General features: G+C 41.5%; 4 protein-coding genes and 1 long non-coding RNA gene across 5 annotated transcripts in view; 2 read left to right on the top strand and 3 right to left on the bottom strand.

Annotated features, from left to right (window-relative positions):
- The window catches only part of acaa2 (acetyl-CoA acyltransferase 2), a 6,592-nt gene extending 2,559 nt beyond the window's left edge, over nucleotides 1-4,033 (bottom strand). The window contains exons 1-6 of the mRNA XM_080004092.1: nucleotides 3,917-4,033; nucleotides 3,121-3,287; nucleotides 2,847-2,975; nucleotides 2,270-2,386; nucleotides 2,001-2,148; nucleotides 1,682-1,857 (exon numbers count right to left, since the gene is read on the bottom strand). Coding sequence (XP_079860218.1) covers nucleotides 1,682-1,857; nucleotides 2,001-2,148; nucleotides 2,270-2,386; nucleotides 2,847-2,975; nucleotides 3,121-3,287; nucleotides 3,917-3,932 — 753 coding nt within the window. The 5' untranslated portion in view covers nucleotides 3,933-4,033. The remainder of the gene's footprint in view (nucleotides 1-1,681; nucleotides 1,858-2,000; nucleotides 2,149-2,269; nucleotides 2,387-2,846; nucleotides 2,976-3,120; nucleotides 3,288-3,916) is intronic.
- A 225-nt stretch (nucleotides 4,034-4,258) lies between these two features.
- mrpl40 (mitochondrial ribosomal protein L40) lies at nucleotides 4,259-6,275 on the top strand. Its single transcript, XM_080003247.1, has 5 exons — nucleotides 4,259-4,469; nucleotides 4,885-4,968; nucleotides 5,091-5,246; nucleotides 5,357-5,438; nucleotides 5,844-6,275. The coding sequence occupies exons 1-5, from the start codon at nucleotides 4,408-4,410 to the stop codon at nucleotides 6,069-6,071; spliced, it is 612 nt and encodes a 203-aa protein (XP_079859373.1). The 5' UTR covers nucleotides 4,259-4,407; the 3' UTR covers nucleotides 6,072-6,275.
- A 2,110-nt stretch (nucleotides 6,276-8,385) lies between these two features.
- On the bottom strand, nucleotides 8,386-11,712 carry ufd1l (ubiquitin recognition factor in ER associated degradation 1). The gene is made up of 12 exons (XM_080004155.1): nucleotides 11,530-11,712; nucleotides 11,086-11,218; nucleotides 10,923-10,955; nucleotides 10,710-10,831; nucleotides 10,377-10,507; nucleotides 10,188-10,260; nucleotides 10,014-10,082; nucleotides 9,826-9,894; nucleotides 9,677-9,727; nucleotides 9,508-9,596; nucleotides 9,191-9,275; nucleotides 8,386-9,016 (listed from the first exon to the last, which is right to left on the bottom strand). The coding sequence occupies exons 1-12, from the start codon at nucleotides 11,695-11,697 to the stop codon at nucleotides 8,942-8,944; spliced, it is 1,098 nt and encodes a 365-aa protein (XP_079860281.1). The 5' UTR covers nucleotides 11,698-11,712; the 3' UTR covers nucleotides 8,386-8,941.
- LOC307232509 lies at nucleotides 11,699-13,474 on the top strand. The gene is made up of 3 exons (XR_013844239.1): nucleotides 11,699-11,797; nucleotides 11,944-12,097; nucleotides 12,396-13,474. It is a non-coding gene; the product is annotated as an uncharacterized lncRNA (long non-coding RNA).
- dhx37 (DEAH (Asp-Glu-Ala-His) box polypeptide 37) lies at nucleotides 13,269-20,693 on the bottom strand. The gene is made up of 26 exons (XM_080003540.1): nucleotides 20,578-20,693; nucleotides 20,279-20,445; nucleotides 19,919-20,031; nucleotides 19,436-19,793; nucleotides 19,060-19,208; nucleotides 18,845-18,937; nucleotides 18,647-18,743; nucleotides 18,361-18,474; nucleotides 18,038-18,254; nucleotides 17,782-17,880; nucleotides 17,604-17,674; nucleotides 17,318-17,453; nucleotides 17,134-17,213; nucleotides 16,663-16,895; nucleotides 16,433-16,544; nucleotides 16,219-16,325; nucleotides 15,845-16,033; nucleotides 15,628-15,752; nucleotides 15,349-15,465; nucleotides 15,048-15,224; nucleotides 14,725-14,835; nucleotides 14,321-14,458; nucleotides 14,126-14,220; nucleotides 13,963-14,036; nucleotides 13,750-13,847; nucleotides 13,269-13,637 (listed from the first exon to the last, which is right to left on the bottom strand). The coding sequence occupies exons 1-26, from the start codon at nucleotides 20,678-20,680 to the stop codon at nucleotides 13,561-13,563; spliced, it is 3,450 nt and encodes a 1,149-aa protein (XP_079859666.1). The 5' UTR covers nucleotides 20,681-20,693; the 3' UTR covers nucleotides 13,269-13,560.
- Nucleotides 20,694-21,094: the final 401 nt, after the last annotated feature.

The following is a 21,094-nucleotide window of genomic DNA, read 5'->3' on the forward strand; positions in this document are numbered from 1 at the left end:
TTCTGTAGCTTACTACAACAACAATGAATCGGTCCGTCGTCATCTCTGTAATACTCATAATTAATTCAAGTTCAACTGAAATTTGAAATCACTGAACTACAGAGAGATACTATTGACAGACAACGACAAGACCGAGTAAGTGAATACTATCCATTCAGTACTAAAGACATACGTGAAAGACAACCATTCCACCACACAGAATTCAAAGACAAACCCGATAAGTCAAATCAAAGACGTGTGACAATATAAGGAGTCCCTCATTTAGTGTCATTTCTGGCCAAAGATTCCATTTGTCCATTCATGCCAGAGAGTCAAATGATCATTTTAGAATACATAAAGCTATAGTAATGAGCTGTATGAAAAGGTAACAGCATCTTTAAGGCATTGTCATTTGCGATGAGTGAAAATGAAGAAAATCGCAGTAAAAATAAGACTTATGGTGGTTTAACACATGAAAGAAAACGCAACGTATACAGTTGTTATTTAAGATGTGAATTCTTATATGTTGAAAATTATTTACAATTCTCACAAATTAAATACGTTGGAAGTTTGGCTACTGAAGTTGAAATAAGGGCAGCGGCAGATTTACTTGGTGAACATTGTGCTCATATGTGTAATATGTAGTAAATTTGAAGAGCACAAAGTCCATTAAGTGATATCAATTCCTGATCCTCCGGACAAAAAAATAAGTAAAAACAAAAGAAAATAAATTTTGATTAATTTAATTGACTCAAATATGGAGCAGAGATTTGTGAAAAACCAACAAAATTTGACCCAAATCACAGACAGTTTAATTCGTTGAACACCAAAATACTCACAACAGGGCTAAAAGTATCTGGAACACAACAATGACATGAGCTACGAACGCGGTTGAGGTGTGGTTTAAACTGTTATGTCACAAACAACTCAGGGTTTGGGTTTCATCCAAATCGATCCACACACGGAGCAGATATTAGTAAAAAACTAGGTGGTCTGCTTGACTGACATGCCACTGTTCACTAACAAAATGAACGGGATAAGATTTACAGTAAGACGCTTTGTGACATCATCATACTCTTTACTATAAATGTACAGGTTGTGATTCAGAATGTACATTCGCATCGTGTCCAGTGTACAGTGTAAACGCCGTCGCTCTGTAGTGGTTAGACATTACAAACTGGGAGTTTGTGTATATTTATGTACTTTCTTACCTGGTAGATGTCTGTGGATCTGTTCGATTAATATTTTATCTCTTTGGTCCCCATGACTTTTCCAGATTAATGAAAAATACAAGCCCTGGTTCATAGCCAATTATAGACATTATACTGCTATGGGACTTTTAACAAAGGGAATTCAAGACACAAACTCCCAAAATACAAGCATTTTTATTAACTGTCCAAGGAGAGAGGACAAGCACGTAGGAGTGTTTTCACACACACTTCACAGCGCAATGAGGTCAGGATCACCATATGTGTAGTAGCATTCAGATGTATTCGTATTCAATGTATTTTTCTATCTAACAAGACTAACCTGGACCCCATGTATTGCTGCCAGCAGCTATATTTATTAATATTATCGTACTAACAGTTATTTCATACCTAATGACTGACGAAACCTAGTTGGTGAATCTATAAAAATAACATAACAAACTGGGTATTAATGTAATCAAGCATTAATGATTTGGTCTTTGGACTGGACTCACTGATGCATTGGCCGCGGTAACTGTTCCTCCTTTCTTGAAGACTGTCGGAAGCTTGGCCATCTGCTCCAGCGTGGTCTGCGGGCGTGGGTGTTCATCCTGAGTCATGGGCACCTTGCCTTTTTTAGCTTTCACATCAATGGGAGCAATTTCTGCTGTGAAGTGACCTGCCTCATGTGCTGCAGTCGAAAGAGGATTTCAGTTTATATTTTAAAACCATGAAAAAAATGAAATCTCTGGAGTGATGCATCTGTTTGTAAAAGTGCATAGCGCGACAACAAATTCATCATGACGTATCTAGAAGAAGTGCACTTCCTCTGACCTGCTTTCCACTTTTGCTGGGTCTGGTGTGCATACGTGTCACAGTCCTCTCGGGTGATCTGGTATTTCTCCGCCAGGTTTTCCGCTGTGATGCCCATGGGGATCTTTACGTGCAGGTCGGTCAACCCTGCCCACAGGGTGTCCTCCAACTTCAATGGGAAACGGGGGGCAGAGGCTGCATTTCACTGCAAAACTATTATATGTATCCACACAACGCTATGATTTATTTGAAAAAAAGACAACGATAGTTAACAAGGGAAAATCACTGACCTTGAGATCAACCCCAAATCTGGTACCAAACCTTATGTTACGGACAGCATATGGAGCCTGGCTCATGCTCTCAGAGCCTCCACACAAAACCACCTCTGACTCTTTTAAGCAGATCTCCTATGAAAACAGACACACACATTTTAATTTCATAAGGAACTCAGTTATTCATATGATAGGTCATTAGGCTTTAAATGGAAGTTATTTTTTTCTTTAGTTAGATCTACAATTCCAAACAATTGTATGTCATATATTGCCGGTAGCAACGTCAGTGTGCTATGACATTTTATATTGTTTCAACTTTCAATTAAGTCTAATTTCAAGTAACAATTACAAGACATTTATTTGACCATGCTACCATTATGTAATTTTTGTCAATATGGAAATTCTACTAAACGGTATTAACAGCACACACATTCACCCATTTAAACTGCTTGACCGCTTGATAGGGAGAGTAAACAATGTAATGAGGTCAGTCACATGGGTAATGTGTATCCTCACAGCTAGAAGCGAATTCCAGTTAGAGTGACCCAATGATAAAGTGACACATGGATCCTCTTTAAAAATGGGAGGGGCTTACTTGGGCACCATTGATGATGGACTGAAAGCCAGAGCCACACAGTCGATTCACAGTGAGAGCAGGCACTGGGATGGGGACACCAGACCGCAGACCCACATGACGTGCGATGTAAGGCGCATCGGCGGAGCTCTGAAAGAAGAGAAATACTGTCAATACTTAACACATAAAACGACTGACAGACTTGCTGCCGTGTATTGTCATGGCCCTTGTGGCTCTGATCTGTTTAACCGTTGTCATCACCAAATTTAAAACCGATTTGGTGGCTTTACAGCACCTGCATGACATTCCCCATGATGATGCTGTTTACGAGTTCCGGAGCCACGCCCCCAGCGGCCATGGCAGCCTTGGCAGCATGCTCAGCCAGATCCGTGGCACTGTGGTCCTTCAGCACCCCTCCATAGGTGCCAAACGGAGTGCGCTTGGCAGATACGATGAATACACCTGGAAAGGAGCAAACAATATATTAGCCACCGGTGATACATTTGAAGAACACTCAAAGGCTCAATCCCACTCTCTCAAGGCAATACTCATCAACTCACTATTTGACTAAGGGGGTCGACAAAGGGTGTGACGGATTACATCATTTGAGGTCAATGTGCAAAATGATGCTTGGACAAATGGCATTTAAGAAGATATTTATAAAAAGTGCAGCAGTCAAAGTTATGTGGAATACATGCCCTGGGTGGCTGTTATGAAGTATGAAGACAGCATATGATGTCTGTCGGGAGCTAAACAACCTGTAGATATGAACACTGATGGAATAGGAGTACACTATAGTTACATAAGAGCTGCTCTAAATTACAGTAATTACAGTTACGGAGATGAGGCTTGTCAAAGAATTAAACTTAGAGGGGAGCATTAACTCTACTAAAAAGTGAAGGGACTGTGTAATATCGAACAGTAAGAGGAAAAAAAGGAAAAAGAAAAGAACAATAATGAACAGCTCATTATAAAGCCCACAGTCTATTGCCACCTCGTAAATAGACTTGGGGGAAATGACACGGCTCTTACATTGTTAAAAGCGGCGAAGAAACCCCGTTAGATCTGACTTAATAAGCCACTCATTTTACCTCTGAGGAGAGCCATAGCGCCTGCGGAAAATCCAAAGGGTAAATGAGAAGGAGTTCAGAAGTGCCGGGGTGTTGGGATGAGCACCCTCACCTTTCCCCCATATACCGTGCTTCTCTCGCGTTCGGGGAGTATGATTCGTCAATACAAAGCCCCTTCGAGTAAAGACAAAAAGCAAAAGTACAAAGGAAAATAATAATAAAATACTGGGCTTATACCTTACGCCCGTGGTAACGTAATACGCGTTGGATTTGAAGCTACCGCGCGTTACTTCGCGCGGTTATTATTTGAGAAAGCGAAATACACGAAAGCAACCGTGCGAAATACGTTGAACCGTGTCGTGCGACGTCATATTTCTGCGCCATCCGTCGCGGCACCCGGAGGAGCAGCCGAGAGGACGAGCAATGATACAGCTTGTAAATCAGTATTAGGGTTCCTCTTTTTTTTGTCATATGTATTTGCTTTGAACCAGCAAGTAAAACAAAAAAAAAAAATGTCTGTTCCGCTTTCACGTTGGATGGGTAGGGTGTTATCCCGACAGAGTGGTTTATCGAGGTGAGTAAATTGGGTGCGGGTGTTGCTGCTCTCGTGGTCCGGTGATGTGCTGCAGAATAGCTTCCATTACGTCGTTTACGTTCTTTCACTGGTCGGATAATCTGTTCGGATGCACGAGCTCCTGTTCCCAAACCCAGCCAGACGCAAGTGTAGGATGTTGTATGGAATCGGAATGTGTAGTGTTGTTAGCGTTTAATGTTAGTGCGTTTTTCCTCATGTCAGTGGTGCATTGTGTCCAATAACAACTTGTCAACATCAACACCTCGTGTAAGTGTCTTGTCAATACAACAACCTGAAGCTTGTCCTCCTCAACAGGAACCAGAATAGTTAGCCATCGCTAAGATGGAACTTTGTAGGCAGATCCATAAGTTCTAGGACATTTCTTTATTCATTTGTTCCTTGACTTTTTTTGCAGCAATGTGTTGGGAGAACACTGTCATGGCAGGAACAGTCCGTGGTTCACAACAGCGTTGACACTGAAGACATCTGCCCCACTACAGTATGTTGATGGAGTTTAAATTGTATGACTGACGATGATGATGAATGTAGGCTGCCATTGCCAGAACACCAAATATTACAAAATGATTTCTTTCATTAATGCCATTCTTTATGTGTTGTCAGAGCTGAGCCCAAGAAAAAGAAGAAAGTAGACCCCAGGAGAGAGCAGGTAGCGAGAGAGAGGCTGAGGAAAAAGGTTAAGAAGCTGGAGAAAGTTGCACCTGAGCTCATCCCAATTGAAGACTTCATAACTCCATCCAAATGCCTGGATGAGATGAGGTGCAGGACTTCCCGCCACCATGCGAACAATGAATCCTACCAAGTTAATACATCAATAGCTGCGAGTCAATTCTAACTTTTTGTACCTTTACATCCCATTTATCATAAAGAGAACGCTATACATCAAGGCTGACCTTTGAAGAAAGTGAACGTCGAGCGTTGCTTTTAAAGGAGTGGTCTCGTTACAAGCAGGTAATCAGAATTTATTTGTTACAAATTGCAAAAAATGGGTCAACAATTGTAAATGATGAATTTAAAAATAAGTTTCAGAAATGAACAGCCTGAAGTGTAACATAATATGAAAAGATACATGTGATATTTTCTTTAGATCTGGTAAGGCAATTAAGGTAATGTTTGCACATTTATTTCCACACGATTGCATTCATGCTTTTCCGTACGTCATATTTCACTTTAGTTTATAAGTTGTAATAGCTATCACATTTTTTAAAAATGTATTACCTACCATGGCCAATAAACAAATTTAAACTTGATCCATATCAACTTTTTTGGCCAGCCTGGAAAATAATTTGAACTTGATCCATATCAACTTATTTGGCCAGCCTGGGAAACATTTGCTTATCAGTGTGTTTCTTGCAGAAGGAGCACGTGGCTGAAATGAAAGCTATTAACCTTGCTCTGAAAGCCCAAAGGGAAGCACTGGAAGAACTGAAGATGGAATCTGAGGAACTTTATCAGGCAGCTATAAAGCCTGATCCCCATCTGTTTCCCTTTAGTCAAGAGGGACCAAGCTACACACCACCCAAGCCCAAATACGAAGCTCCTGAGGGAAAATACAATGACATTACCAAAGTCCATACTCAGTAATGAAGGTCTAAATTGTGCACCCAGTTCTTGTCCATGTCAATTAGTGTCCTTGTTAAAACGTTGTGACCCTCGATGGTCGATTATCAGATGGTAATCGTGGATTTCACCAGTCTGAGGGAAGTGATGTTTGTTTATCTGTCAACTTCTCAAACATAATGGTTGCCTTTTTTTTTTTTTTAATTAAAGGTAATTATACACTTATGAGCACTGCATCCAGTGAATCAAGGCTCTTCCCATCTTCATGCAGCGGGGTAATACATTTTACATGGTATAGTAAAATACTTTTAACTCAATATAAATAAAGTATGGTTTTTCTTTATATTTGTTCACAGACAGGAAGATAGTTATTCAAACCATGAAAGCACACCAGCTGCCAGCTTCAATTACAGCTCATAAAACTTATTTGGGGGACAATGCTTTAATCTAGCAACCTATTCAAATCCAATAACTGTTAAGAGATGTGTACTTAAACATTATTCAACCCATTAGAGGAACGTATATTAAAGAATAATTTCATTTTAGGGTGGGGGGTGTAATTTCACATAGGGGATCTATTTGAACATGAAATCCAATCTCAGAAGAGAATCAAATTCCTTAAAAATTTGAATACTCTTTAAAAATAAATTGTATTTAATGCTCTGAATAACAAATCTTCCCCTTACTGCAACATCAATATATTGTCATCAACAGTGTAGCTATTTATGCTTTGGAATATACCAATGGTAAAGCCACGTTCAAAACAATACAAAAATTAATATACAAAATGTCTCCCCCATGCATTTTGACAAAAGATTTCAACTCATACACAGGTATCAAAGTGAGTGATCACAAGAGTCTGTACTTTAACTTTGGCTTGGCCACAATAACAGCAAACACATCGACAGCAAATGTTTAGGAATCCTGTGGCTTGTCATGGTTTAGGGGCATATGCCAATCTCTAGGAGGATGTTGTCTCAGTTCCCAAACTGGAGAAAATTTTCTCTGGTCTGCCATCCTGTTCCGTTCACTGCTCTGTATCGCCTCCTTCAAAAGCAGAAAGGGAATATCTTAAAAAAAAAAAAAAAAGAATCAATTGATTCCAGAGTTTGATGCTTTAAAGTCAGACGACTGTACCTTGGCTTCTGTGTGTCCGTGTTTTTCCCATTCAATGCAATTACTGTAGTCTTCCTTCCACTGCTGGCATGCCGGGGATGTGCCGTAGGTGTAATAGTGGTGGAAACGGTTCATCAGGCTTTTGCAATGTCTGAACTCACTAAAGTAATCATCGCAGGTCCGAGGAGGCTGAGGGTAAACACAAGAAAGACATAAAATGATCCTCCTTGATGTTGCCTATAACAGAAAGCAGCCCTCTACCAATGGATGTGACGGCACACACGCGCACGCGCACACACACACACACACACACACACACACACACACACACACACCAGCCTGTAACATGTCCAGGTTTGAAAGTGGTCAGAGCAAAAAAAAACGAGCAGGTAATGAAAATTATGCCACCTTATTAATCCTCTTTATGTATTGATTTGTCGCAACAGAAAAACAGTACGTCAATAAAACTTAAAAAAAATAATATTTTATTAAACGTTATTTATTAAATTCTGGTATATATATATATATATATATATATATATATATATATATATATATATATATATATATATATATATATATATATAAAGTGAATGGGGAGGCCACTGCCTGTTTCATCGCAGGTGTCCAAACGGCAGAACAACACCTGCATACCGCGTCCTGCCAGCCTGTCCTCCGAGGTTAGGTGAGCAAGCTAGCAGCGTTAGCCCAATGTCACATGTCCGTTCGGGGATTCTAAGTCACATCTCGGCCTCTCGCGGTGCCAATGCGGAGGGTAAGAGTGGGCGCTGGTGAAGCAATTGAATCACACATCACGACGCGGCTCGGTTCAAACGCGTTACCCTCCACTCCGGCTCGGCGGCAGCTCCCTCCATCGCGGCGCTTGTGGTGTGTTTTGTAGTTGGTGAGGGTGGGCAGCCAATCACGTCACGTCTAGGCCAGTCACGTGACAGATCTACGGAAGCTCATTATTATTTTACTAAACTAATTTCACGAACGTGACCTGGTATGTAGACTTTTTGAGATCAAGAGTATGAAATGTCATAAACATATTAAATAAACTACCTTTGTATTAAATAAATACGAACGCGTTTTCCCATATTATTATTTCCCTTTTTGACAGCAGTTTATAATGCCGATACGGAGGCTTTGTGAATTACATTTTCCACGTCAACATTTCCAATGTGTTCAGCATTAAGAGAACTCACACAGCACGTTTAGTTTCAAAACACGTCACTTTATTTAGTCATAAATAAACCGAGAAAATAAAAATCTAAAAATCCCATCATTTTACCCTAGGATTGGGTCTCAATTTGTCAGAAGCCATAGCAAAATTTTACAAATGTTCTGAGCAAGCGCTTCCATTTTGTGATATACTCAAACAATATCAAATATCCAGGGTTTTCAGAAATTTGAAATGAATGTCTTAGAAATAAAATTAAAAACACCAAATTAGATACACAAGTGGGGCAAAAGTTATTTAATTCACCTTTCCTACACTTTCACACTGGTGGCATTGCAAAGTCATGCATTTAACCTGGAAGCAAACCCGTATTTACAAAAGATATGCTCTAAGCACTCATGTTATTGTGTTTACCTTTGGACGTTCATCAAATTTGTCATATCCAGATTACTATATGAATATAACCCAGCATGTGTGGGGAAACTACCATTCCCGAAGAAAGGAGAATCCCATCTCATTCAATGACCAGTTTTATTCTAGGTGAGTGCAGAATTGGAGTAGGGAGAACAAAGTTTTCCCATTTGAAAATAAATCTTCATGGCTTTCTGCCCTTCTTGCGCAGTGACTGTCCTTCACCGGAGAATGCAATGAATCTGTTCATGGCATCTTCCTGATAAAAAAAAAAAGTTTGAAAAAAGTATGAATATTATACCAGTAATTTCAATAGCATGTCCCTTAACGCTGATTTTAGAGCATCAACAAAGTGGTAGGACTTGTTTTTAAAGAAATAGTCAATCTATGCTGCAGGCAACTCACAAAAATCATAAACCACTTTGGCACTTACATCCTCTGTAGTTCTCCGTGGCTGGGGTCTTGAGTTCCTAATGAAGGTGATCCTTCCAACTTTGTACTCATAGTTGGGAATGCCTCTGTTAAGAGATAATAGATATTTCTTTTCATTATTGTCGCCAAAGTGAAGAACCACACCCGAGGAGATAAACCGAACCACCGCTTCTCTGCTCACTCTCTCACTTCCGATTTACAAAAGCAGTCTCTATTTCAGACACAAGACACCGCTTTCCTAAAATCCCTCTTGGGGAATTTAAATGTTATCCTAAAAACTTAAAATCTAAACCTGTCAGTCAAACCTAGCATTCTGACCTTTTGATATCACTTGGATCGATAGGAGCAGGGCTGGGCCCGATGCCTTTCTTCTTGCCATCCAAGCGATTGCCAGATCCAGTGAATGCCTAAATACGATAGAAAAGTTAAGACGGTCCATTCTGTGGGAGTGATGTTCATAAAAACATTTGTTTGCCTCTACACTCACTCTGAACCCCATGTCCATGTCAGCATAGCTGCTAGGGTCTCCTTCCTCTTCCTGTGAGAAGAGAACACTGTCAAAGGTGGCAAACGCCTTCTAACCAGGTTGGCTACTTTTATAATAAACAAATAAGGATAAACATGATAGTTTCTTACCACAGGCTCCTCGTGGTGCTGAGGCCTTCTTTCTGGCTCTTTGTAGCCCAAAGGAGCATCAAAATCCACCTAGGCAGCAGCAACAGTTATTACTGAACCAGAGGCACAGGGGCTAAAATACATGACAAAATATGGTAGTGTTGGCTGGAGTGTCATGTTTACTAGAGGCAGCAGATAAATTATCTCACATTCATATCACATTCGATGATGGATACCGCTTTGTCCGGCTTTGTCTCCATTACTCTCAGTTCATAGATCTGAAATAGATAAGACGTTTCACTAAACAGACCTAAGCCTCTTAAAAACGCTGACAGCAATTAGAAATAATCATTTGGAATAAAATAAAACAATTAAAATATTGCCTTTTCATTGTAGTTGATGGCAATGACATCTCCTGTTGTCAAGCAGGCAAAGTTTCTGAGGGCATTTTCCAACCTAAGGCATAGACAAATCAAAACATGTTTTTGCAGTCAGCACAAAAGCCCCAATGGTCAAGAAAATGTTACAGGTATTTTAAGGTTAAAATGACGATTCTGGAAGATAATTAATACACTGCTTTGGGGTTTGTGATGTCCAGGAAATCTGGGCTCTGTGGCTGGAACTTTGAGTAGGTGGCAACCATGAGGTTAACACTTTCAACTTGGACCAGACCACCCTCCTCCAACAGGAGATTCTGCATCATCTGCAGGAAAAACAAAAACATCAGCAGTTCTAAAAGATTGATATAAGCCATTTCTGAGAGGGAACATTAAAGAAAGTGAATTATGAAGAAATATATGAGCATTAGTGTGGATCTAATATATTAGTTGTAGATCTGGCTTATTGAACTAGTTACGACTGACATCATTTAAAAAAATCCCAAATCCTGGTGGTGCGTTTCTTACCCAATGTGGTAGGTAGCAGATTCCCTCATCTGCTACAAACTCCAGAACACCACAGTGTGTCATTCTGTCTGAGTTTTTGTTTGTTAGCTTGAACAACATTGGGTAGGTGATGTTCAGTCTGCCTGCAAAATAGGCACCACAGGCAAACATGTAAACAGACATCTAATTTTCACCTTATGTACTGTATCTCATGTGAACTTAAGATGGACTTACTGAGTTGGTCGAGGGCAGAGGGCGGCATTATTACTGCAAAAATTAAGAACAGAGTCATTTACGTCAAGCCTGGCATGCAGTAAACAACCTATATGTTCTATCATTTTCACTATTTCTGAATACACGACAAATATGAGTTGCAAACTACTCCAAAGGAGCTTACTTTTTCCTCCTTTCTCCACGTCAGACCGGTCGTTGGGACCGGCCAGCATAGAGACAGAGTAGCAGCGGTACTGTGTGGAGAAGCGGTTCTGGAAAGCCCTGGGCATCGGGTGGTCGAACACATTGAAGGAAAACTGTGAAAAGAGACAATGAGCACGGGCAGAACTCCCACGGCCATAGTTAAACAGCTACACGAGCCTGCAGTACACATTGGATTTATTTTCCTGTACTACACATTAGATCGATTTGGCTGTAGTACACGTTATATTTATCTTCCTGTCGTACACGTTAGATGAATTGTTTTAATCGTGACGAGGCATTCTTTCTTTCACCGAAGCTTACTCAGCTTAAACCTAGCACCGCATGCTAACGCAAACCCCAACCCCAGGGCGATGCGTTGGCGGGGGGGCGTGTTGCCATGACGAGCACACCGAGCGGTCCTCACCATGTTGCCGGCTGACGGGACACCGCCGCCGCTTCCAGACGATTCGAGGTGAACGTCCACACTTGCTTCCCTGCTCCAGGAAACACGACCGCGAACCTCCAGTGTTGTCTTCCGCTGCCGCTCGACACGCTTCCGCCAGTACCGAGCGACGACGGGAAGTGACGTCATAATCCCGAGCCCGAGAAGACGGCATCCGACCGTCATGGCGCAGCAGAAGCGGCGGGTAGTTAAAAGTTGGACGCATGATGTTGTTGCGCAAATAAGTGAAGTGAGAAAACACTTTAAAAAGAAAATTTACTTATCGCGGCTGTTGAACGTTAGCTGTGTGTCTCTCTGTCTGAGTGAGTTGGCTCCATTTGAAAGCAAAAGCATTTTCTACCAGCGTTGTTACAAATCTTTTCCCCCCTTCCTCAGCCCCATTTCTCTGTATTGACTAAGAATTCGGAGCCAGAACTAATACGCAAATCACAAAATGCGTACTAGTGTCCTCTTTGCTGCAAGCAGGGAGACTACTACCCCCTGGTTCCTCATTTACAGTGCCACAAAAACAACGTAGTTAAACATGCAGGTAATTGTGCTAATATGTTGCATGCAAAACCTACAACGTAATCTAAAACGTCTCATGTTTTGGTTCTCAAATAACCAACTGACTGAAAAAGTATAGAAAATGTATTTGGTATGGCCTCATTACTTTGGCATATTGCATCAATGGAAATAATTTCTATTTGCGGCACATGGTGGACATCAATTGTAAATTATTGACATACATTACTTGTCTTTCTAGATTATCTGTTGTATATTGAATGAGGCCTTTTAAAAAAAGTGATCAATGTTTATCTAATTAAACATTTCCTATTGTTTTACAGGTTATACTATATATAAATGCAACAAAGGATGTGTCACCAGGGGACATTACCACAGTTGCTTCTGTTTAAAATGTATTGTAAGGAGAGACAACTTTTTACTTTACCTGCAAAAATGTCAAGTGGTGATGGGATCTTCAGGGACTGGACCCTCCGTGCCTTCTACAGTAACTGGGCCCTCCGTGCCTAAGGCAGTAACTTGCCCCTCTGTGCCTCCCGCAGTGACTGACCCCTCTGTGCCTTCTACAGTGACTGGCCCCTCTGCGCCTACATGTATGACAATTGCTCAGCGTCTACAGTGCAAAGCAGCTGCTCTTACCTTTATGGTGGGCTCTTCGGGACCAGTGAATTTATTAAATACAAGAGTTAAAAGAACAACATGTTGCCTTTGTAATTTGAAGTTGAACAAAAAAAACCTAAAGTTACATATTAAAAGGTGACACCGTGCAAAAATTGAAAATAAATAATCAATAAACATGAACAAATAAACAAATGCATTCATATCTTGAAACGGTTACAGTTTAATAAGGTACAACCGCTCCATATCACACTCTGGGCCAAAGTAGGCGCTCTGAAATTATAAAGCAATGCAAAGGTATAAGGCAGAGATGAGCTGTGAAGAAGAGTGGCGTGCGGTGGGAGCACTGGGTGACACGGTGGCTGGCTAAATCACGAAAGTGGCGAGCCGAAAGGTGTGGCGTGAGGTGCTACGGGCCTTTTGAAATTCTAAAAGCGGTTTATGTGTGTGTGTGTGGCTGTGGCCCAAAAGCTATGGACATAGTAATATCTCATTTTTAGTTATTTATCTATTTTGAACAAGGACAATAGGAATGTTTAATCAAAAAAACAAAATGTAGCTTGCCATGGAAGACCCTGCATTTTATTATGTTTTCTTTTTTAATATCATGACATTTGACACAAAAGAGAAAATGCCAGTCTTACTCAAATCCATATTGTCATTGAGTCTTACAAAGACCAAAGTTGATAAAAAAAAATAAAGGATTATAGCACTGATCCACACAACATTTGAAGTCGTTACAGAGAGATAAAAACATGTTTTGTACAGTTCATAGTTAATAAAATGTGACATTTTGAAAAACCAATGCAGACTCAAGTCTCTGTAAGGAGCCATTCTCAGACCTCTTCTGTAGATATAAGATGCATTCCCTTATATAGGAGGCCAGCTTTTGGCCACCTCATCGTGCATGGATTCAGGGAGCCACAGGCAATAGGCAGATAGGAGGACTTAAAAGATTAGAGAAAGGACAAAAGAAAGGATTAAGTGATCGGCCTCGTTGAATAAAATTGGTGAAATAGTCAAAGTCAATCCATAGCAACATCAAAATGAGTCCCTTACATTTTTCTTTGTTCTTCCAGGCTGACAAAAGCGCATCCCTGCAGTCAGCTTTCTCTGACACCAATGCTGCCAGTAAGGCCTCAGTCCTGGGCTGCAGTCTAGAATGGAAACGCAGTAACAGTCAGAACATAATTTATCCTGAAGAAGTGTATTTTGTGAGTGATGTTAAGGCCTCAACACTTTGTGGGGCATAATGACAGACAAATAACCTACTTTGCCCATGTCTTCAGCATGATTGAAGGGTTTGAGAGGAGGTGGCGACTGTGTTTCTTAAGTTTTGGACACACCTGCAAAACACAAAGATAATGATACACTGAGATATAGATTATGGAAGGACTGATATTGGAAATGGGGTATCAGGTTTTTGCTGCAGCACCTGTCCCTCAAGCAGAAATCTGGCAAAGAGCTTGTAGCGGTCCAGTCCTTCTGGGTAATTCCTCTCAACCTCAGGCAGCTGCCAACCCACACGGACTACAGGAGACATATTAGCAGTAATTACACATTAGCAGACTAATATGCATAACAGTGAATGGGACTTCTGTGAACTGAGCCGCAGAGAAGAGTCACTTACAGAATGTGCTTGTACAGTGGCATTTGATTGTGCCTGTTGAACAACAAAACCATGGCGCTGGTGTCTCCAAAGGAGAGCTAAAGTGGCAGTACTGGGGCAGAAGCTGGGGAACCCACTGCGTTTCCACTGCTGATACAACTGAAAAAGGCAGAAAGCGGGACAGAATTTTCCGCAAATGCTCAAGAGAACAATGAAGTGCAGTAAAACTGAGTAAAAGAAAAAGTGCTTTCAGATATTTTACAAATCCATAAATGTTTATAAAGCAATTTATTTTTTTTCATACCTTTTGTGGGCTGTTTTTTATTGTAGAGAGTGGTGGAGAGAGGGACACCCCTCATAGAGCAATTAGGCAGAAGTAGGAGAGCTCCTACTAGAGTATGATTGTAACTTAATCACAGGTTTACCTCTCATGTACATCTTGGTGGTCTCCATGACTTCCTGGTAGACAATGAATTCAGGAAGTTTCTTGAACAATGCAGAGCTTGGGTGAATGAATACTGGGTCATCCAAAAGAGCTGTCTAAAAAGGGACAAAAAAACAATAAAACATAAGGGTCATTCTGGCGGCTTACTGGGTTAAGACAAATGCCACGTAACCATGGGGCACGGCATTTAATCCACCCGACAATATTTATCATAGTTCTACAGAAGCTGCAGAAGAGGAGTGGACCAACTACCCTCCCTTAAAAATTGAGAATAACAGCAGGTCTTCTAACTAGATTTTTTACTTGCCTTATAGCCATTTTTCCATTTTGGGTCAATTATTTCCTCTTCTCGTATGCGCCTTGCAAGATGGTCTCCCAATCCAGCGAGCACAATCTGTCGCAAACAAACCACCTGGCTCTCTGTGGGGGGAGCCATCTTTGGGTCCACAAACACTGCCACCTCAGGACACACTGCATTCACTAGGAAGAGAATATGAAAAATTTTGTAGTCATGTGCTGTGTGTGTGTGTGTGTGTGTGTGTGTGTGTGTGTGTGTGTGTGTGTGTGTGTGTGTGTGTGTGTGTGTGTGTGTGTGTGTGTGTACCAGCGTTGGTAAGTTGTCCTCTTAGTCGTCGGATCTCCACCATGGCTTTATACCTCAGGCCATTCTTCTCACAAAACTTTGGTGTACAACCTCCAAATTCACATGCCCCAACAGCACCTACAGTCATATTCAACATATATCATATATCATATCAACTTCAATAACACAAGTGCACACCTCTTGATATACATGCACAAAGACACGCTCAATTTCAAGAAAAAAGAAAGGTACAACAGTATTCACTTATAATAATAATAATAATATGAATAAATAATTTACCCAGCATAACCATGAGGTCCCCCAGCTGCAGCGAGGGCCCCTGACCAGCCCACAGCCTCCTCATTAGGGTCAGACGAGCTTTTCGCTGGGCAAGTTCAGAATTCTCCTCCTCACTACCTGCAGGTCTGAGGCATGGAAAAAAACCTGTCAACAATCAAAAGAATATAAATCTAAATATATTCAGAAAAACATTTTCACAATATGTATGTCTGCCCACCGATCAAGGTCTTCAAAGAGCTCTCGGACTGTCATGGCTGCCACCACGGCGATGACGTAAGGCAGGCAGTCCTGCTGCTTCCCCAGCGCTAGCATCTTAGCGTAGCGAGGAGCCACAGGGAACGAAGCCATCGCCCTCCCAAGGGGAGTGATGGGGCAGCTCAGCTTTGCTCTCTCCATATCTTTAACCCTTGGGAAAAAATTTTTTATTAAAAAATAAATAACTAAATAAATAAAGTTTGGAGACTTGGTCAGGCATCTGCTTGAAGTATTGCTTAACCTTCATGGTTTCGTAAAACATTTGTGATATAAAATAGTGCAATTGAATTGGAAGACTGAGAGAAGAGGGGTGAGGGGATAGAGCGGGATTGCTACCTCCCAGTGCGAGGCGGCTCCTCCAGAGCTCCAAGTGACACCAACAACTCCTCGGATGCAATAAGAGCCTCAGCGGAAGGAGATGTTGGGAAGGGAAAATTCACCACCTAGAGAGATACAAATACTTGTATATTTCTACACAGAAGCAAAATTTTTAGTAGTAGTAGCAGCAGTAGTAATACTACTAGTCTGGGTTGGTTTAGTCTTCACTGACCTTGTCAATATTTAGATCCTTCATCTGTAGAACCAAGTCCTCCACAGGCCTGCGAGTGATCTCAGCCTCAGAGAACTGACTGAAATCCCCAAACACTGCAGACGAGTATAACCTACAGAAACATTAAAAAAAAAAAGTTACTCTTGTTTATCCTTTCTCAGTGGTTAGACATCCCATTAGGAAACATCCAGAAGAGAATCGTTTGAGCACGACGGTTTTTCAATTCTCACCTGTAGCAGTGTCCTGGCTCGGTTCGCCCGGCTCTGCCTGCCCTCTGATTGGCCGAGGCCTGTGAGGTCCATGACACCTTGAAGGAGGACACCCCTGTGACTCGGTCGTAGTACCGTTTTTTGACCCGGCCACAGTCCACAACGTACTTGATCCCGGGGATGGTCAGAGACGTCTCTGCCACATTGGTGGCTACCACACAGACACGAGTGCCTGGGGGAGGAGGTCTGAACACCTGCAAAAATAAATAAAACACACACCATGGCAGCATTTGAATATATTATCAATCTGGAAATTGTGTAAATATAGGTTGATATAGTAGATCATATTATAATCAGGAAGGGAAACTATTGTATGACATATAGGAACAAGTCAAACATTTGCTGAATTCTCTCTTACGGGTTAATTCAGTCCATCATCACTTGTCCTCAATAGTTATTGATATTAATAAATATCAGGTGAATAAAGCTTACTTTAGCCTGCTGCTCTGGGGCCAACAGCGAGTAAAGAGGGAGGACATAGAGGGGAATGGACGGGTCTGCCTTCTCCTCAACTGAAACACACAGCACAAAGAGCACAATTAATGTAGATACTTTTCTAAAAAAATAAAAATAAAACAGCAACACACCAATCCATAGTGTCAGTGGTTTGTTTCACCAGTGTCTCCAGGATCTTCTCCCAGCTCCAAGTCGGAGTCCACATCCTCCTCCTCTCCTATCCCGGCCTCTCTGTCCTCGTCCCCCTCGTCCAGCGGCAGCGCAGAGTAGTTGTCCAGATCAATACGAGGCAAAGACTGGGGATAGGAAGTTAATGAACACACACACACACAAAGATTTGTTCACACTGTGGCCGTCTGTAAATACATGTCAATACATACATGTAATTAAATAACACAAAAATGGAGAATCTCCTCCAAAATGACTGCAGGTTTTTGGGACTGTACCACTGTTTTTTTCTGCTTTGTCTTCTTAAGCTTTCTCGTGTCCCCTGAGGTTTCGCCCTCCAACCCTTCACCTGTGGTAGAAGCAAAACAAATCTGTTCAGCGGTCTCTGAGCAAGAAGATGAATGCGGGAGAACATTTGTTGTGTGTTGTTTTTTGTCTAGGCTTATGTGTTCGTACCTGCGCCTGCATTACCCTTCCTGAAGGGAAACGCTTTCCTCAGTCTTCTACATACAGTGTGGACCTCTGCCTGGCCAGTCAGAAACACTAGAATACCACCTTTTGGACGAGCAAATAAAATATACACTTATCCACACTGACTTTTTGCGCAGCTTGTTTTCAATTGATTTAAGGAGCCATCTAAAATTATTACTGACGGAAATTGACTGAATGTGTTGCAAATGTAAGAACGTGTGTGTTTATGTTTTTCCCGTACCTGGTGGAAGCATGCGGTGGATCTTGCAGATTTTTTGGAAGACCTCTCCAGTATAGTCCTCTATGGGCGTGCGTTTGTTGAAGTGGATAGTAACAGGGAACTGGCGCGCGTCTACCTTGATAACGAGCGGAGGCAAGGGAAACAGCTTCCGGTTCTCTGTGAAGTCTTCCACCCGCAGAGTGGCAGACATGATGAGCAGCTTCATGGGCATAGCTTTCTGTATAAAATCCAAACGCAAAATACAAGCTAGATATATCACAGTACGAGGCAAAAGAAAATGACAGAGGGTCATCCAAAACGGATGACTACACGTTGTAGCTTACCCTGTTTCTAAGTGGAACTATGCGAGACAGCAAACCGATCAGGATGTCTGTGTATACACTCCTTTCATGTGCTTCATCAATGATTATCACACTGTACTTTTGGAGCAGGAAATCCTATGGGACAGGAGACGAAACGGTGACCGCATTAATGTAACCAACTGAGGAAAATAAATCCATAATGTTGAGCACATGTACTCAAAGTTACTTTGTTTACAACAAGCTTTATTTCCATAGAGATAATAATAATATAATATTAAATATTATAACCATGTGCACACTTCGGTACCTTTTGAATCTCCTTTAATAGGACTCCGTCTGTCATGAACTTGATCTTTGTGTCACTGGTCACATTTCCCTCATAACGAATCTGGTATGACACCACCCTAGACAGAGAAGACCCAGATTAATCAGGCCACAACTTTGAGTAAACTTTTAATATTTGTAAGAAAAAAAAAAAAGTACAAAGTAAAGTCATTTTCCCTACTGCGTCGGCAGGTTCATCTCTTTGGCCACTCTGTGGGACATACTGACAGCTGCCACTCTCCTTGGTTCTGTGATGCCTATAATCCCACTTCCACTAGAGGTGGGAGATAGAAAACAAATATGAAGGGGAAAGCTGAGATAGATACAATTCTTCACAGGTCATTTGACGAAGTGGTGATTAGGGAAAAAAAATAAAAAAAAGTCTGTTGCCTCTACCTGGCATATCCTGCCTCATAGAGAAACTGAGGCACCTGGGTGGTCTTTCCACTTCCGGTCTCTCCACACAGGACAACACAGGCGTTTTCTCTCACAGCCTCCATGATTACCTGCTCTTCTGCAAGCACTGGAAGCTTCAGGCGGGATTCCTGTAACGTGAGCGAACACAATGATGGCCAACTCCTTAGAAGGTGGAACATAGAACTACAACACAGGAAAGGAGACACCGTGTAAACTCCTACGGTCCCACTCATTTGATTAAATGAGATTGCACTAATTCATGTTTTGGGGGGGTCATTCGTTTGTTAGAGCAGTCAAATACAAAAAAGATGAGATTATAAGATCTTCCAATATTTAGCACACAGACATAGCATACCTGTATTTCTGGAAGTCTATCAACTGGAATGAAGACAGCAGGCTGTGATGGCCTTTTGACAGGGACATTGTTTGGCTCTAGAACCTTCCCCTCCTCTTTTTGGGCTTCCTGCTCTTCCTTAAGATCCTGTTTGACTTCTGTCTCCTGATTGAGAGAGGTGAGCTCTGTAGAAGCAAGTGTGTCTGTGGCCTCATCTCCTCCATCATCCACACTGTCTTCATTAGAAGAAGTGTCCACATCGCTGCTCTCTTCGTTTTGTTGTTCTTCTTCCTCTTCTTTCCATTTCCTTTTCCTGTGAGCACCACTAAGGCTGCTGATCCTTGGCCCCGGGCCTCCATCTTCCACTTCATCATTTGTCCTGTATCATAACTAATACAATTAAAACTACTCCCAAGTCCTCCCACTCCTTGAGATTGCGAAAAAAATCCTTGTGCTTCTGTAAGAATCTTAATTTAGCTGAACTTGTGTAATGTGTGCACATACCGCTTAGTCTGGTAAAGCTTCTCTCCTGTTCCCAATTTGGAAGTGGTGTACAGCATTTTAAGTTCAGACTCTGGAAGTTGCACCTCAGCCAGCTTGGCCAATATGTCTGATCTCTGATGTTGAAACCAGGAAAGAAGAAAGGACCAACTTTCAGACAGCTTACGCTGTTATTGTCAACCATATCCTCTATATATTTACATATTCACTGACAAGTTAACAGTTTGGAGATTGTGCCAACAGTCCTTTCTAATAATGTAGAATTGCCATGGAACAGTATAGTTTTATATACTATTTTTTTTTTTTTTTTAATTTTGAAGCCATCCCAAGCAATTTCCTTGAATATGTCAGACAGCAAACTACCTGAGCTTTCTTTTCCTTAAGCTTGAGGACCTTCTCCAGCTGTCTCTTCTGCTTTTTAGTGAGAGGCTTTTTCTTGGAGATAGGCTTCTCTGTAATGCTCTTCTTATCTTTCTTGGATGGAAGGACAAGGGCATTGCAGGCATCCACACCCTTAAGCTTGGCTCCATCTGTTACGGGTAAACAAGGGCATACAAATGCAAGACCAGCCTTTGTACATAAATTCAAAGGGAAAAACGACACTGTTCGTAAAGAGGGAATAGTTCTAATAGCGTTTGCTTGTGCATTTTGGTAACTTTTACCTTCCAGTTCCACCACTACGTCGGTCTTCCCCTCGTTTGCTGGTTGTTGAGTGTCACTTTGCTGCCTCCCCTTCCAGTTGTGTCTCTTTCTTAGTCTCCCCATCGTTGACAGAGTAGGACTTCAACGAACGAGACTGTGATTTTCAATCAGATGTCAGAAAATGGAAGTGTACTTAGTCACACTGCGTTGTTAATTATGCCTAGCCACGACTGGATGTCACGTTAACGCTCAAATAAAGCAATACTTTCTCAATGCAGCTTCGCGAGTTGACTTGAACATATCTAGATCATTTTACAATCAAGTAATTGTAACGTCTTTGATGACAGTGTAATAACTATATCGCTAAAATACATACCTTTATTAAATACAAAACAGTATTGGTCGTTTCCTTTCACTGCAGCATATAAAGCTCCATCCAGCACGAATCTCACGTGTAAACAAACGCTACTCTGTCCGTCCCGTGAAAGGGTCCGTGTAGGAACAAAGCAGTCTCAGTGGAAGGTTCCGCTGCAAAAC

The sequence above is a fragment of the Zeus faber genome, assembly GCF_960531495.2.
Source record: "Zeus faber genome assembly, chromosome: 7".
NCBI lineage: Eukaryota > Metazoa > Chordata > Actinopteri > Zeiformes > Zeidae > Zeus > Zeus faber.

Excerpts from the sequence above, each read along its gene's own strand:
- mrpl40 (XM_080003247.1), top strand. The coding sequence starts at position 4,408 with ATGTCTGTTCCGCTTTCACGTTGGATGGGTAGGGTGTTATCCCGACAG. Across the intron at positions 5,247-5,356 it reads AAATGCCTGGATGAGATGAG|AGAACGCTATACATCAAGGC; the intron begins GTGCAGGACTTC and ends TTTATCATAAAG. Across the intron at positions 5,439-5,843 it reads AGTGGTCTCGTTACAAGCAG|AAGGAGCACGTGGCTGAAAT; the intron begins GTAATCAGAATT and ends TGTTTCTTGCAG.
- ufd1l (XM_080004155.1), bottom strand. The coding sequence starts at position 11,697 with ATGACGTCACTTCCCGTCGTCGCTCGGTACTGGCGGAAGCGTGTCGAG. Across the intron at positions 9,728-9,825 it reads AGCACCACGAGGAGCCTGTG|GAAGAGGAAGGAGACCCTAG; the intron begins GTAAGAAACTAT and ends CTCTTCTCACAG. Across the intron at positions 9,597-9,676 it reads ACATGGACATGGGGTTCAGA|GCATTCACTGGATCTGGCAA; the intron begins GTGAGTGTAGAG and ends TATCGTATTTAG.
- dhx37 (XM_080003540.1), bottom strand. The coding sequence starts at position 20,680 with ATGGGGAGACTAAGAAAGAGACACAACTGGAAGGGGAGGCAGCAAAGT. Across the intron at positions 16,034-16,218 it reads GAGCCGCCTCGCACTGGGAG|GGTTAAAGATATGGAGAGAG; the intron begins GTAGCAATCCCG and ends TTTTTTCCCAAG. Across the intron at positions 13,638-13,749 it reads CTGGAAGAACAAAGAAAAAT|TCCTCCTATCTGCCTATTGC; the intron begins GTAAGGGACTCA and ends TAATCTTTTAAG.